The 15,558-nt window shown below is 29.2% G+C and overlaps 1 protein-coding gene across 1 annotated transcript in view; it reads right to left on the bottom strand.

Annotated features, from left to right (window-relative positions):
- Window positions 1–15,558, bottom strand: part of LOC129222853 (bifunctional purine biosynthesis protein ATIC-like) — a 40,146-nt gene that overhangs the window by 5,408 nt on the left and 19,180 nt on the right. The window contains exons 4-14 of the mRNA XM_054857406.1: window positions 11,125–11,191; window positions 10,725–10,813; window positions 10,563–10,641; window positions 10,388–10,481; window positions 8,763–9,153; window positions 7,193–7,278; window positions 4,993–5,082; window positions 4,748–4,876; window positions 3,231–3,323; window positions 1,481–1,554; window positions 239–347 (exon numbers count right to left, since the gene is read on the bottom strand). Coding sequence (XP_054713381.1) covers window positions 239–347; window positions 1,481–1,554; window positions 3,231–3,323; window positions 4,748–4,876; window positions 4,993–5,082; window positions 7,193–7,278; window positions 8,763–9,153; window positions 10,388–10,481; window positions 10,563–10,641; window positions 10,725–10,813; window positions 11,125–11,191 — 1,301 coding nt within the window. The remainder of the gene's footprint in view (window positions 1–238; window positions 348–1,480; window positions 1,555–3,230; window positions 3,324–4,747; window positions 4,877–4,992; window positions 5,083–7,192; window positions 7,279–8,762; window positions 9,154–10,387; window positions 10,482–10,562; window positions 10,642–10,724; window positions 10,814–11,124; window positions 11,192–15,558) is intronic.

Raw genomic sequence — 15,558 nt, forward strand, 5'->3', positions numbered from 1 at the left:
CATAGCAAGAAATTCCTCAAGAGGGATGTCCAGACTAAAAACAACCAACTCTGTTACTTGAAAATATAAATAGAAGCAGTCAGAATTTGACTTTAATTTATAGACAGTCATACATTCAAGTTGATTAGATTAGCTGAACAAAAGGAAGTGATTCTACGCTGTATTACATAAGTACCTGTAACAGCAAAACATGTCATACATTTCTACACATCAAAGTTATAACATAAAATACACTTACTTTTCCAACAGTACCACCAACATAATTGTCAATAACATTAGAAATTTCAGCCCTTTTAACACCTTTTTTAAATTCCATTCCTAAAACTTTAGGATGATAACGCAACCACCTAGGGAAAAAAAAACATTATTACTGAATAAAAATGTTCTGATATTTTTCTGTTTTAAAATATGAAAAAAAAAGAAACAAACAATAAAAGAAAGATCAATGCAAACTATTTAATAAATCTTACAGCAAACGTCTGTAAAGCAGTATATAATACATAAGGCTTAACAATATTTTCATCTAATGTACATGAAATTAACTCATTTTGATTTTTTCTGTCCATGACTTGTGGGATGCAACTTTTTAGAAAAAAAAACATTTTTTAGAAGGTTGTCAAAATTAGCGATTTGTGAAAATAGAATTGTAATCATTTGAGCTGCACTTTGCACATTTGTTTAAAAAACTCATATGAAAGCAAAAAATAAAGAGCTGAGCAACCATATAACTGGAAAAGAATTAATGTAACAATGAATAGTGATACACATGAAATTACAGAGTTCAAAATTTAACATTTGCTTTCAAAAACATGTATTAACTCACAAAAAAAAAAAAAAAAAAAAAAACGCTAGAAATTTTTAACATTTACGATGATTATATAAAATTTTTCCACGATTCCAAAATTTGCATAGAAATAAATTGATTTAGTCCTCCCAAAAGTTGAAAGACAAAAGAATTCTGATAAATAATGCTTTATAAAGCAATACATTGCATATAGTGACAAGTTGCCCATAAGAAAGCTGAACTTTATTATTTTTCCTACTTTTGAAAACAGGAAAACTGGCATGAGTTTCCATCATGATTTTTTTTTTCTTTTTTGCTGAAAATCATTATTCCTAGTGACAAATTTAGATTAAAATCGAAATCCAGATATGTGGATAACCTGTAAAGATAGATTATTTGGCAACCTAGCTAAGCCTTTGTAAATGTATGCATGTAAATACACACACAAATATGTATGTTACATACATAAATCAGATACACTACTATTTCTTATAATCTAAAATACTAATATTAGATCCATTTAAAATGCTTCAAACAATATTTGTGGAAAATAAAAGATTTCTACAAAGGAAACATTTTTCATGTTTTTCAAAAATTGAAAATAAAATAAGTTCAAATATATGACTGGGGAGAGTAAAGGATTATGTCATGCAAAAAAAAAAAAAAAAAAGGTTTAATTGTGCTTTGCAATCTTACCAAATATTAGCTTTATCACCAGCTAATCTTGTGCAATGTATTCTGGATTGCTGTCCTGCACCAGTCCCAATCACCTGTAATATTTAGCATATTTAATAGTTGTTGGAAAAACATTCAAAGAGGAAAAAAATGCACCATACTAGTTTTTAACAAACAATTGTAAATTATTTAATTTACTTTTAACCCAGAAAAATCTTATTTAAAGCTAGAGATACACTGATTAATCGACCCCTTTGCAGATAATCAAACAAATTTTACCGATTAATCGTCCAAAAAAAAAAGTTTTTCAAATACATTTTTTTTAAGCATACCTCCAACAAGGAACTATTAGGAATACATTTATGAACAATAAATAAACGTAATTTGCTGCAAACATTATTTTAGAACTGCAGTTTGAAAGTGCACAGAGTAAAAACAAATAGTTTAGAAAGTGTGTAAAATGGAATGAAATATTAAAGAATAATTCTCAAAGCTGAAATTCACATGACACTACACAGAATAAGTTACAGGACATTTAAATTGGAATGCAAAAAATATTTATCCCCTCTCCCTCCCCTCACTTTTCATATCACCTGCTTGAACCTACTTTTTGTTTGTATGTTATTGATATTATTTCTATTTATCTTCTGAAGGACAAAAATGTAACAGAAATTTTTAAAAAATATATATTATCCCACTGGTACCTCCCTAATTCTTTTGTTTTATTTCTTAAAGAAAATCAGGATCATTTCCTAAAGTTTACGATGATACCCTAACCCCAGCTTTTGGCGATAAAACTTTAGTATTTTTTCACTTATTTTGTTCTTTGTTACTATACATATGATCATATCATACAACTTACTGTTTAAGTTATTAATTTTTGATTCAAAAAAAAAAATCATAAACATTATATGATTTTTTAAAAAAAATTTCATACTTTACTTTATTCATTTTTTTTTTTTACAAACTGACCGTTAAAGTAATACTTTTTTAATCTTTTTTTTCTTTTGAATAAATATACACATATATACAATGTTGCATCAGGTTTCATGAATTAATATTTTCCCACTTTAGAATAGTGCTTTTAGATACCCTTATATTTTTTAATAATGAACAAAAAAAGTCAGATTAAATGGCTACTAACAATTTTTTTAAAAAATGTAATTAAAAAATGCTCCTAAATTTACCTGATGACCACAGGCTGCCCCTAATATTTTTAAATTTTCATGTCTACTTTAACATTATGAGATTTGATTTACATTAATATGAAAATTGGCTGAAAGAAATTGCATGAAATTTTGAAATTATTTTTAGAAAATTAGGAAATAGGAGAAAAATTGTCTCTCAGAAATAGACATATTTTTCTAAAGTAAAAGAAAAGAAAAAAGGTGACAGAGTATTTAGTAGCATTAAAATTATCATTATGATCATTAATCAGCCGATTATCAACTGCCAATTAATCAGTAATGGGCTAATTTGCTTATCGTTGCATCCCAATTTAAAACCATCAAATGCATCCCTGTTTATTTTTTCAACAGTAATATTATCAATTATTATAACATTATTTCAATAATTACACACATTTTTGTTTTTTAAAATTTTCTTTTCTTTTTATGCAAATCAAAGCATATTAAACTATAAAACTCAAAACATTTTAAAATTCTCTTGCATCTTTTATTTTATTGCTTCAAAATATCCTGAAAAAGTGTTGAATTTAATATTATTCAAATGAAAATAATTCAAGATTTGAAAAGAATCCTTTTTTACATACCTGCCCATTTTTAGCATAACAGACTGAGTTTGACTGAGTGTACTTCACAGCTAATGTAGCAACAATCAAATCACGAATTGCATCAGAAGACAGCTATAAAATAAATTTTTAAAGGTAAAAATCATGAAACAGTTTTTTTTTTTTTTTGTAAACTATAATCTTTTATCCAAAATGGTTGGGATTGCATGTTTTGTGGATCATAGGGAATGTTTTGCTTATATTTTGTTTCAGTGAATTATATACAGAAATTTGACATTTTTTTTAACCCTCAAAATCACAATAATAATATACAAGATTAATAAACAGAAATATTTAGCTTAAAAATAGTCTTTTTTTTAACTCAATAATAAAAAAAGCTCAATTGTTATAGATTCAGTCATACACAACAATCTTAAAGTAAAATTTTTTTTGAAAACAAATGTAATTGCTACTTGTTTTAGCGCTGTATTTTTTTAATTGGAGTTTCTGCTGAAATGGATTGAGAATCATAATATCTTATTCTGACAATAAGTTTTCTTTTCATTTAAGCCATACAGAACAAGCATTAATTCTGTAGCACAAAAGGCACTTACAAGCTTCACCCTTCATTTCCTCCCCCCTCCCCCCAAAAAAAAACACTTTTCCGCACAATATTGCAATCAGAAATAGAAGAAAGAGCAAATATTTCAGGTGAGGGAAAAACTCCTGGAAATTTGGGCAGAAAATTGAGTGTTTAGAAATTTTGAAGGATGAAAGCATGATTTCTATTCCACTATCAGAGATTTAATTTTTTTTCTTAACTTTTTGCCTCAAAGTTAATTGACTTAAATCTTGACCTCACAATCAAACAAAAACTTTTGTGGACTGACTTTACATTTATAAACTCTCACTTTTTGGCACTGAAAGAAGGGGCTCCTTAAAAGTCCAAAAAAAGCATGATTCTGCATTTTTTTTTTTTAATATTTATGCACTTTTACATTATTGTTTATTGAACATTTACAACTTGTTGCTTCTAGTGTTGGATCAAGAAGGGAAACAAGCTGAGGGCCACACCCAAAAAGACAAATTCACTCTATTTCTGTGTTTTCTTCATTGAATCTTGACCTAAAATTTTAAGGCAGCTGAGAAAGGGCGGCAGTTTAAGGTTTTGCCCAGGTTTGGAAAAATTGAAGATCTGGCTCTGGTTGCTTCCGATTTAAATTGATAGTTAAGTCTGTAAACGTATTACACTTAATCATACACTTACATAAAATGTTGTTGCCTCTTAATATTCCCCTTACACCTACCCAGTTTAAAGCAAACGTTTTTCTTCCAAGTCTTGTCACTGCAACAAAATTAGATTTGTTTCCTTTGGTTACAAATTCTGAATTGACCTGATACAAAGCTGATAGTTCTATAAGTTTTAAGAACATTTCCAAGCTCAATAGCAAAAAGTTCTCTCTGCTTTCTTAGTCCCAGTTGATAATATTATCTACTTAACTTTATTAATTTGTGTTTTTCTTTTTGCAAAAGACTTTACAAAAATAAAATCAACTTACTGTTTTATTCTTTGACACAATATTTGTAAATAACGTTCTGTCTATTACTGCATCATTTCGCTTTTGAGATAGAGTCAAACCAAATAAAGTTCTTGCCTCCATGTCATGAGGTTTGAATGATGGATCCATCTTGAATAAATAAGTAAACAAATAAAGAAGGTTAATTTAAATATAAATGAAATGCTATGAATTGTTTTTCAGTTGAAAAATACATCAACAAACAAAAGCTGGTGCACTAAAACTACCTGTAATATACAATATCCACCACTTTTTTTCTTTTTCAATATTTCTAATGCATCAGCATCATATCCAGGAGCGATAATTCCATCTGAAACCTAACAAAACAAAAGCCATTACAACTTAATCTTAACATCTTAGTAGAGCAGATTTGATTGTGCTGCTGTAAATGCAGCTCTAAGTCTTGGTTAGAACCATTTAAACGATTTTATTTACAATGAACAAGATGCAAAAACTAGCAATAATCGTGAGTGATTGTCCTCAAAATGAATGCTAACTATTTGAAGAATATTAACATTAAAATATTTGCTGAAAGTTTTGACTGCTTTCAAGTTTTTTTATAATTACAGTTATTACACAATAACAAAGCAAACATACTAGTTCTTACAGAATAGAATCAAATAAACATGTTTGTCACAAAGAAAATTAAAAAAAAAAGTTATTGTTTTATACACTTTAAACTTTAAAAAGGAGCAAAAGGATATTTTAAAGTAACAGAATAATTTGAAGTCTTATTCAGACGTGGATCCGGACAGGGGGGGAGGGGGAGCGGTTCATTGCCCTCTTTAGTGATCAAAGATAGCTTACAGCTGCATTTTGAGAGAAAATTTCACCCTAGACTTATTTTAACCCAAAAATAATCAGGGTTGCCACTCAATTTCGAAAAAAAAAAAATTATCTGTGTTTTCCTTGTATGAAAATGATACATTACAAACGAGCGAACACTAATGTTTGAAAAAGAAAATTAATATCTTGATAATTTCACCACAGGAAAAAAAATTGAAACAATAAATTTAACAAATAAATTAGGGGAAACAAATAAGAATTTGTAATAACTGAAATAATAGCATGGTGATTGAATATATTTAACTTTTTATGTAAGGTAAAAACAAAATAGCCTTCTCTTAACCTTAATTAATTGGATCTAAAAGTGTAAAAGCTAAGCAGAACAATGAATACTGATGACTAATTTCATACTCTTAAACGAAATTATTAATAAATTCAAGATACATGTTAAATAAATTAATAAAAAAATTATTTTTATGATCAACATTTCAATATTTATTTTTTTAAAAAAAAAGAAGCAAAATTACTATTTCTTATTTTACTTTATTTCTGAACTTCATTAATATTACCAATACTATTATTACTATTTATGTTTTAGTAGTTTATATATTTGGACATTGATTTTTGCGACTTGAAATTAAAAAAAAAAATTCCCCTGTATTTTCCAGGTTTTTGAGAAAAATTCAAAATTTTTTGGATTTTCCCTGTTTTTTTTTTGTTGATTTTTGAATTCCCTGTGTTTTCCCTGATTCTTCAGGTTTCCCAGTCGCGTGGCAACCCTGATGACTTGCAACTCCCCCTTCCTAGAAATGATACCTTTCAAAATCAGAAAATGGATTTGCTCTGCACTTGATTATATTTCATAGTGAAAAAAATGCATTATTAGAATAAAATCTGGAAACAGAGGAAAGAAAGTGCCTGTGCTATGGAAGCAACAAAGAAAATAGAAGATATATTAAATATAAAATATGTGTGTCAAATAGCACAGATAATTTGTTTATTAGAGCCAGCAGAACATAAGATGATGCACAAATCTGAGTTTTGCAGAACATAATGTTACCTAATTAGTGTTTTAGATTATTATCATTTGAATCGCTCTGTTGCATCAATAAGAAAATAAATCCCTCAAAAGTTTTAAAATAAAGTGTGCAGTAGCATGAATAAAAATTAAATTATGTACCAGCTGCTTTAGTCTTAAATATTGTAGAGTTCTAATAGAATGTAGGCAAGTGTGGCAGTTGACACTTTCCAACAATATTTGTACTTCTTTAACCTCAAGTTTAGGGGTTTTTTTTTCTTTTTTTTTATCTGAAAAAAATATTTCTAACTGGATAATGCTGAATCTTGGATCAAAGAAATAATAAAATTGATACATTTACTCTAACAGCAACACAGGTAGCATAAATCATGTTTTGCTCTCGTCTTTAGAATAATCAATTTTAAAAAGTAATTTGCTTTACATCAGAAATTTAGTTATGAAAATTATATCTGTAAATATGAATAAACGGGGCGGTAATTTACTGAATATGAATAAACGCCAAGTGAAAAAAAAATGAACACATTTCAAATAAAACTATGACATTAAATTTTAAAGAGCAAATTGCAACTCTTAGAATGTAATATAAAAACATATTAACAAACCTCTCTAGATATGATTTTTGCAGTAATTAAATCACAAGTGTCAGAAAGTGCAACCAGATCTCCAAATGATGACATTCTGTCAGCACCTACACACAAAATGTTATACATTTAACACTAATTGAATTTCTTAAACGTAAACACACATAGTAAAACAAAGTAGAAAACATTTTTATCATTCATACCACAGAAAAATAAATAAATTTATTTAATTAGCATTGAGCTTATGGGAGCCCAATCTTTGTTTTCAACTTCATATGAATTTTAAGATATTAGATTGAAATAGGAATAATGCTATGTGTAAAAAAATTCTGAAGGCTACAGAATTCCAGCACTTTTGTTAAAAAAACTAAGCCCTTAAAAATCAAATAAAAGAAAATTTGAATCTGTTTTAAGGTCAGTTTGATCGATTTAGACACACTACAGTGTGTCAGTCAAGATTGGAAAACAGGAAATAAACGGGAAATGAATCTGTCAGTGTGCTTTTTATAAAACCATTTCAAGCTACTTTCTACCCCCTTATTTCTCAAAAAAGATTAGATCTACATGATCGACATTTTGTTCATTTAGTAGAGCTCAATAGAATACCTAAAATCCTAAATTCAATGCATATCCCTCAGTAGTTAAAGAATTATTAAGACCTGAAAAGAGTCATCTTTTTTCACTGACACTCACTCACTCATCAAAATCTTTATGCACTTTCAAATGACTCATATACTTGAAATTAATAATATAAAAAAAATACTTGAAAAAAAAGTTAACTGACTACAAGACTCGCTTACAAATAACTTACTACACAAACAAAATTCGTGACACTTCTAAAATTTTACTGATATCCATAGAAATAAAACAAATATGTATGTATGTATGTGTGTTTATATGTTCCCTATACAAATCCACAGTTTACGTCGGATCTCGATCAAATTTGGCAGGAAGGTACTTGGGCACCCGAGAAGGAATGTAGAGGGGGGGGGGAGCTGCGAACGCCAAGAAAGAACCAAACCGTTCGAATTTTAATTTTAGGACCCGAAAATGGCATTAAATGGCTCTTTCTACCCAAAATAATTATCCAATTTCTTTGATTCAGGTCCCATTCGAAAGCCGCTGAAAAATACCCATACAGTTCCTTCAAATGTCAAAAAAAAAAAAAAAAAGGCTGCAAAATCACCAGAAAAAAAAAATTAAAATGCACTGCTAAACCTAATAGAACAATCTCATTTTAAGTTCAGAAGATTGCCATTTTTTTTCTTGGTTGTGACTAAATAAAATTTTGTTTTTGCTTTGGAGGTAAAATTTTCCCCTTTTGATTATTATTTGGCGATTTATCTTTTTAGGATTTTAATCGTGTTTATGGAGGGTTGCCTTCAATTCATAAGGGAATTTTCGATTTGTCGTTTTCTTTCTTTAAGTACGATTATTTTAAGGGGAAATTGAATAGTATTTTTTTTCTCTGTAATTGAAAATTGATTGTTGAACATGAGTCACTTGACCTAATTTTTATTTTCAAGGTAGACCCTGCGAAGCCGGGCAACACAGCTAGTAATTAAATAAAAACAACATACAAAATATTTACCTCGTGCTCTAGCATAAGCGGTAGCCATTGGGGTCAAATCTTTAAATATATCATCAACCATGCATACTTTTGCATCTTCATGAGATAATGGAACAGCAACTGCAGCGCCAGCAGGACTAACATGTTTAAAAGAGGCTGCAGCAGGAAGATTTAAGCTTTGCTTGAGTTCGGAAACAAGCTGCCACGCATTCAATGCATCACAGAGGTTGATGAAGCCAGGGGATCCATTCAGTACCTTAAATGGAAGTTCCTTCTCTGTGGTAAAAATCTGAGCAGGCTTTTGATGAGGATTCATGCCATACCTCAAAGGAAGTTGGGACACTCCTCTGCTGAATTCTCGTCGAAAATAGTCCGATATTGCAGCATCATATTCAGCTGTATGGTTAAATGCCTAGGATCATAGGAAGATGAATTTCAATAACATTAAAAGCAAATATTGTTTAACTACAAACTAATAAAACAAAAAGGTTAAAAATCCCTAAAAGCAAAATTTTATAAGAGACAATACTAATCTCTTAAGCATTAAATTAATTCAATTTCGGGTTAATCAAGTTTTTGATAACTGGGTGTGTCTTAATTCCAGTGCCTTCAAATTATTGAAGTTGAAGTACTATTTTTATATGCCAATGAAGTACTTTTTTAATGTACTAAAAATATAGCGAAACTTCTCTAAAACCATCATCTCTGGTTCTGGCAAAAATAGGTGCTAATAATAAACGCTTTGAAATACTCAATATCATTAAATATGTGTTGCATTGTCCCAAAAACAAAGAATTTAATACATGTTTATAAAATTTTAATAAAATTAATTCTGCTTAAAAAATATATTAGAAGTTTGCTTTGAATTTCGTGGCTTTCTAAGCTATTTTTTCCTTCTTTAAACTAATGGGAAATGATTACCAGCATACAGTTTCTTTGCCAAATTCAGAAGTATAGTAAAAAAAAAAGCTAACTATAAAAAAAATCTAGAACAGGGAAGGACTTTTATGAAAATTGGGATTAGGAAGTGCTATATTCATGTCACTTGGTCACTGTCTTATGAAGAGTCGACTTTTTTCAAGAAGAAATCAACCTGAATTGCACATTCTCGCAAATATCTGTGAGGAAGTTCATGGAAAGAAGCTAATATGATGCCGAAAGGGATATTCAGCTTAATAACAAAAATTAGCATTGCATTATTTTTCTGATAGTTCTAACTAGTTCAATCCTAAAGTGACAGAAGTAAAGAATTTTTACATGAAGAAAGTGTGGATATTTAGAGAGTAAGCCTATTTAGAGCGTTCCATGTTAATGGAAAGCAAACTATCTTTAAACTATCGTAGGGTCTTTTTCACAAAATTTCGGTCACTTGAAGAGGTGTTCATTTAATAGAGGTAGTCTGTCAAGAGAGCGAGGAAACTATATTGTGTACCTTAAACAATGTTAAAAAGTGATTTTAAAAATGAAAGCACATTGCCCCAGGTTGGGAAAAAAAGAGCAGGAGCATTTTTCTGCACAAACAGCAGTTTTAGAACTTGAAGTTATGTTAAATAAATTCATCAAAAGTTGAATACATAAACCAATGAGAAACATTTTAGCAAATATAGCTGAAAATATTAGTTTTATCAGTTATGAATAAATTTTACCTTTAGAGCAAGCTGTCTTCTAAGCTCTAAATTGCTATCTCCTAATAAAGAACTGAATGAGTTGTCACCACTTTTATCTATAGCATCAGTTACCCTATAAATAATTGTTTCATGAGAAATAGGTTTAAAAATTGTTTAAATGTAAACACATACCAAAAAAAAAAAAAAAACTTACAATGAATAATCAGATGGATCACAGATAATCAAAACACGGTCATGATTTTTTGCAGCAGCACGCAATAATGTTACACCTCCTGAAAGGTAGCATATAAAATTTAAGTTATGGTACAAATTCAATTAATGTGTAAAAAGCAAATAAATAAATAAATTCCAATACCTATGTCTATATTTTCCACAGCATCAGCAACAGTAACATCCGGTTTCGAAACTGTACGTACAAATGGGTATAGATTACAGACCACCACACTAAAATTTAAATAAAATCAATTATAACCAAACAATTCAAATGAAACAAATACTCAATTGGAAAAATATTTTAGTTCCCAGATTTAATTTTTTTAAATTATTTTGCATGCATTCTACAAATTGAATGTTATACACAAAGCAAAATATTGGAATAGGGTGATATTTAAATGAAAGCAAGAAAATTCTACATAATACATGTTGAGACAAAAGAAATTTTTTCATAAAATACGTTAAAAATGATTTTCAAAGCTTCAAAATTTAATAAGCTGATATTTACATTTCCAAAATTGAAAATTTTCATGCATTATTACCTGACAAAATCATAGCCTTGCTTAACCATATCTGCTTTGTCTTTCTCAGATTTTGTTGACAAAATTCCTAAAATATTGCATCAGAATTAAATAACTTTTACTATACAGGTCTACATTTCTTTTTTCAAACAGTAAAAGACGTAAAAAAAAGTAAGTAAAATATGATAAATTAAACGTGTTAGTAACATTTTCACTTAAAATGAAATATTTACTTTTTTTCTAATCAACAAAACCAATGTTTTTGTTTTTAAAATAAGATTTTAAAACATTTTCAAAGGATTGAATAACATGACAGCACAGCAAAGGATGAGTGTTTGATATAAAGTTTGATTCTGTTTCTTATGTTTTCCTTTTATAAAAGATTGTAATTTCTTTCCAAATATGATTGCTAGATTAAAATTTTATCATTATGCAAGAATAATAAAAGTTGCATAATAGTTACAATTAAATCTGCTTGCATAAATCTCATAATTTATTTAAATTTTTCTCCCTTCCTTTAATTGCATTCAATTTCAATATTCCTTACTTTTTTATGCTCAGGCTATGGTATAGAAAGCTATACTAAAATCAAAAAAACATAAAATTATCAAATTTGAGATTCATTAAAATTACAAACACATCAACTGTTTGGGGAAAAATAGGTACAAAATAAATTTATGTGTTTAAGGTAGGGCAGTAATATTCAACATGCATCTTGCATAAAGCTGTAAGTACTTACTGTATTATTAATCCATTCCATCGAGTATTTCAGCATAAGATAAGAACAAAAGTTTATTTAGTAGTTTTTGACATTGTTTAGCCGAGTTGTAAAAATTTTAAATATAATACATTCATTCAAATAAATAAATAAATACAAATTTCAAGTTTCTTGTAAATGAGGAGGAATGATAAATCAAATTTCAAAAAAAAAAAAAAAGATAGATTTTAACATACATACAAATGAATGCTTATATAAAGGTTACCAAATTGGAGTAGAAGAAAAGATTAAGCGACTTAAAAAACCAAAAGTGGGCTTAAGGAGCAAAATTTTTTGTATCAGTTAAAGAGACTCAAAAGTGAATTTCTCGATGTCACTTCGTTTTTTACATTTAAATTTTCAACTGATCCTGAACTAATTGAATTTATAATTTGTGCAATAATCATAAGAAGAATAAATATATAGAATAGTTCCTCATTTTGCAAGTTTTTATTTTACACAGGTTTCATTATACACAATTTAAGATTTGACATCTTGACTTCCTTTTACATCGATGAGTTTCAATTTCATGCGAATGTGGCATTGCTAACAGAGAATTATTTTCCCTTCTTTGAAATTCCTCAGATTGCAGAGAACATGCAAAGAAAGAACTGCATTTTTGAGGGCTAATAGGGAGGTTGGGACACTGGAGACACATTTTGCAATAGGTTCCATAGCTCATTCTCAGAAGTAAAGATACTTAGCTCACAAAATGCACAGCTCACTGGAAGAAGGGCTTCTAGAAATGGGAAAAGGATGGCAAAAGCAATGAGGATACTGACTTTGATACACACAACCAAAAACTTCACCATGAATTTAGACCCATTCCTTGACAATGGTAAATGATCTTTCTAATTTATTAGTGGAGGAAGATTCCTTTGTGGAAGTGACCAGAGTGATCATGGATGTTTTAATGCTCAATAAAGAACTAGAGAGCCATTCCATTTCAGATCAGGCAGGGTCTGTCACATGACCATCACCGATTTTTTTGAAAAAATTACAGTAGTTACAACTAAGGGACATATAAAATATCCCAAAAGGATTTTGCAAGAAATTTTTTTTTCTTCAGTTATAGCCTATTAAAATTCTGCACAAAATCCGCCATTTTGGAAAAAAACGTCAAAACACTCCATTTCAAATGGACATTATTTCAAAAGTATTTAACCTATTTGAATGATTCTTTTTTCTAAAAATAAATGAGGACCCATATATCCTCCAGACATCGTTTTTAAAAGTTTAGTTAGGTTTTTTGATAAAGAAAAAAAATCATTTTTGTCGCGAAAAATTTGCATTTTTACCGATTTTATGATTTTTTTTCTCCATGAAAAAAAAGTTTTTTTACTAAACGGAGATGGCAGTCTAAAGCCCTTATATGATAGTTTCATAACATATTTTATTATAATCCTTGGATGCATACAGCCTCGGAAATAAAATTTGAAATTTTAAAAATTTTCAAAAATTAGTGATTTTTGAAGTGATTTAACTCAAAAAACCCATTTTTTAAAAATCTAAAAATTGGCTCATTTGAACCCCATATAATGCTTAACAAGTGGGTAGACAACAGACTTAGATAAAATGAAAAGCTTTCTGCGAACACAAATAATAACTGGAAAATTTTCTGCAAATAATTATTTTGCCTCACTCACCCTTGAATAAAAAATTAAATTTATATTCAAATATGAAAGAGACAAAAAAAAAGTGCTTTAAATCATTACATCATTTAATTTTTTTTTACAATAACATATAGTTTGCTTATTTTTCACCAACTGAACCAAACTGCCAAAACCATTATTTTTTTTACACATGTGCTTTAAAAGGCTTTAAGGCTGTTCCGGTAGAAAAACATGCTAAACTTGACTCTTTGGGAACAGCGACAAAAAAAATCTAATCGCCGGATTGCAATGAAACTTTTTACTATATCAGATGAATGTGTAAAAAAATACGTGCATGAAGTAAATTGCTGCTGAGTTACCTACATTTATCACAAAATGATATTAAAAAGTACTTTTTGTCAAATATGAAATATTTCTCTTAAACACATTCATGAAAAATCATCTAAACACAGAGATTCGAGATTTTTTTCTCTGAACCATAGAAACAATGTAGACGCATTGCAATTGAAATATTTTGTAAATATCATTAAAAAATTTTTCAATGCTCACGTGTTCTGAAACTTACTCGATTCTGTCCACTAATCTTATAGTTGCCTAAAGTGCCAATAGATGGCGTCAAAAACTCGAATAAGTAAGGATACGTGAAATTAAGGTCTATTTTATTAATAGCTCGGCTTTTTTCTCATTTTTATGCTAATAAATGATTCCATATGGACCATAAACTTTCTGTAACAAGTTTCATTCCTTCATATTCTTCATAAATCAGTCTAGATTTTTTTTTCTCTAAAACCAATTGTTCGTGATCGCGTGGAGATCCCGCCGGACAAATATCGCCATCAGTCAGTTTTGCAGATGAACTAGATTTTTGCGAAAAAGTGAGGCTTTCCATGCGTGTGCCCGAAGTGATGGCCAGTGGTATCGGATGTCAGTGCTTGTAGCTTGGGCTCGAGGCGGCAGTGATTGTAGTCAAGGAAAGAGAAAGGGGGGGAGGGAGGACGTCCCCAGTGTGTATTTTCCGTGTTATTAGAAACAGGTGGGTGAACTAGAATTGGAGGGTTGGCCTACGAGGTGCTCGCCACACAATCTTTCCTAATCCGCAATGAATATCTTTCTAAATTGACGCAACAGAGATCATTAAAATTTCGTGATATTTTATTTCAACAACGATTTTAACTATTTTTCAAGAAGTAATTAATATTTTCTAATGTTAACGAAGGACAAAGATGATCTGAAAATAGTTCTTATTTAATTAAAAAAACCTTGCTCAATCCATTTGCGCAGGTGTGACATCTTTGTGCATATATTTGCCCTTTATAACAAAGAGCAAAGTATTATGTATGATAATATATGAACTTTCAAAAAAAAAAAAAAAATTGAACTTGAAAAGTAAAGATTTTTACATATTGTGTGCGTACGCGTAATAGGCTCAAATCATTACCTTGTAGACACGAAACTTTTTTAGAAAGTAGGTACTTCGTATATTATGTAACGTTTAATGGTTTTTATATTTGAATGTATCAAAATTTTAAGACAAAGCTTAAAATTCTGGGAATAAATTGCAAATACAAGCATAAAAATGTCAAATTTGTGCAAATGGATTAAGTAAATCTTCATCTCAATTTTATACTTTAAAGTTTTAGACTTGGAAAAGTAACAGATTAAGTAAACATGATATTGATAAGCGTTTATTTAAATTGCACAGGAAGTATTATAGTGTGATCCGCGAGTTACTGACCATCAGCCAGTAAGTTGAACTAAGTTGTAACAAAGGTTTTGATTTGACCATTATGAAGGTTACGTACGATATACTTACAGAGACATCTAGAAGTTTTCAAGGAAGTCACTTTTCTTACTGGTGCAAATTGTTATCAGATAAAATGTTGAATCAACTTTTTCTAGGTTAAATTTAATTTTACAGGTTCATTTACTGAGATATGCTGATCAATGCTTATTCTCAGTGAAGGAAAAAAAATGCATTTAATAACTATCCATTTATGCTGTTTGTTATTGAAGGTTGGTCGATTACATGCATTGATCTAAAATGCCTTCAACGCCAGTAATTAACAAACACGATCTACTTGTAGT

The sequence above is a fragment of the Uloborus diversus genome, chromosome 5, assembly GCF_026930045.1.
Source record: "Uloborus diversus isolate 005 chromosome 5, Udiv.v.3.1, whole genome shotgun sequence".
Taxonomy (NCBI): Eukaryota; Metazoa; Arthropoda; class Arachnida; order Araneae; family Uloboridae; genus Uloborus; species Uloborus diversus.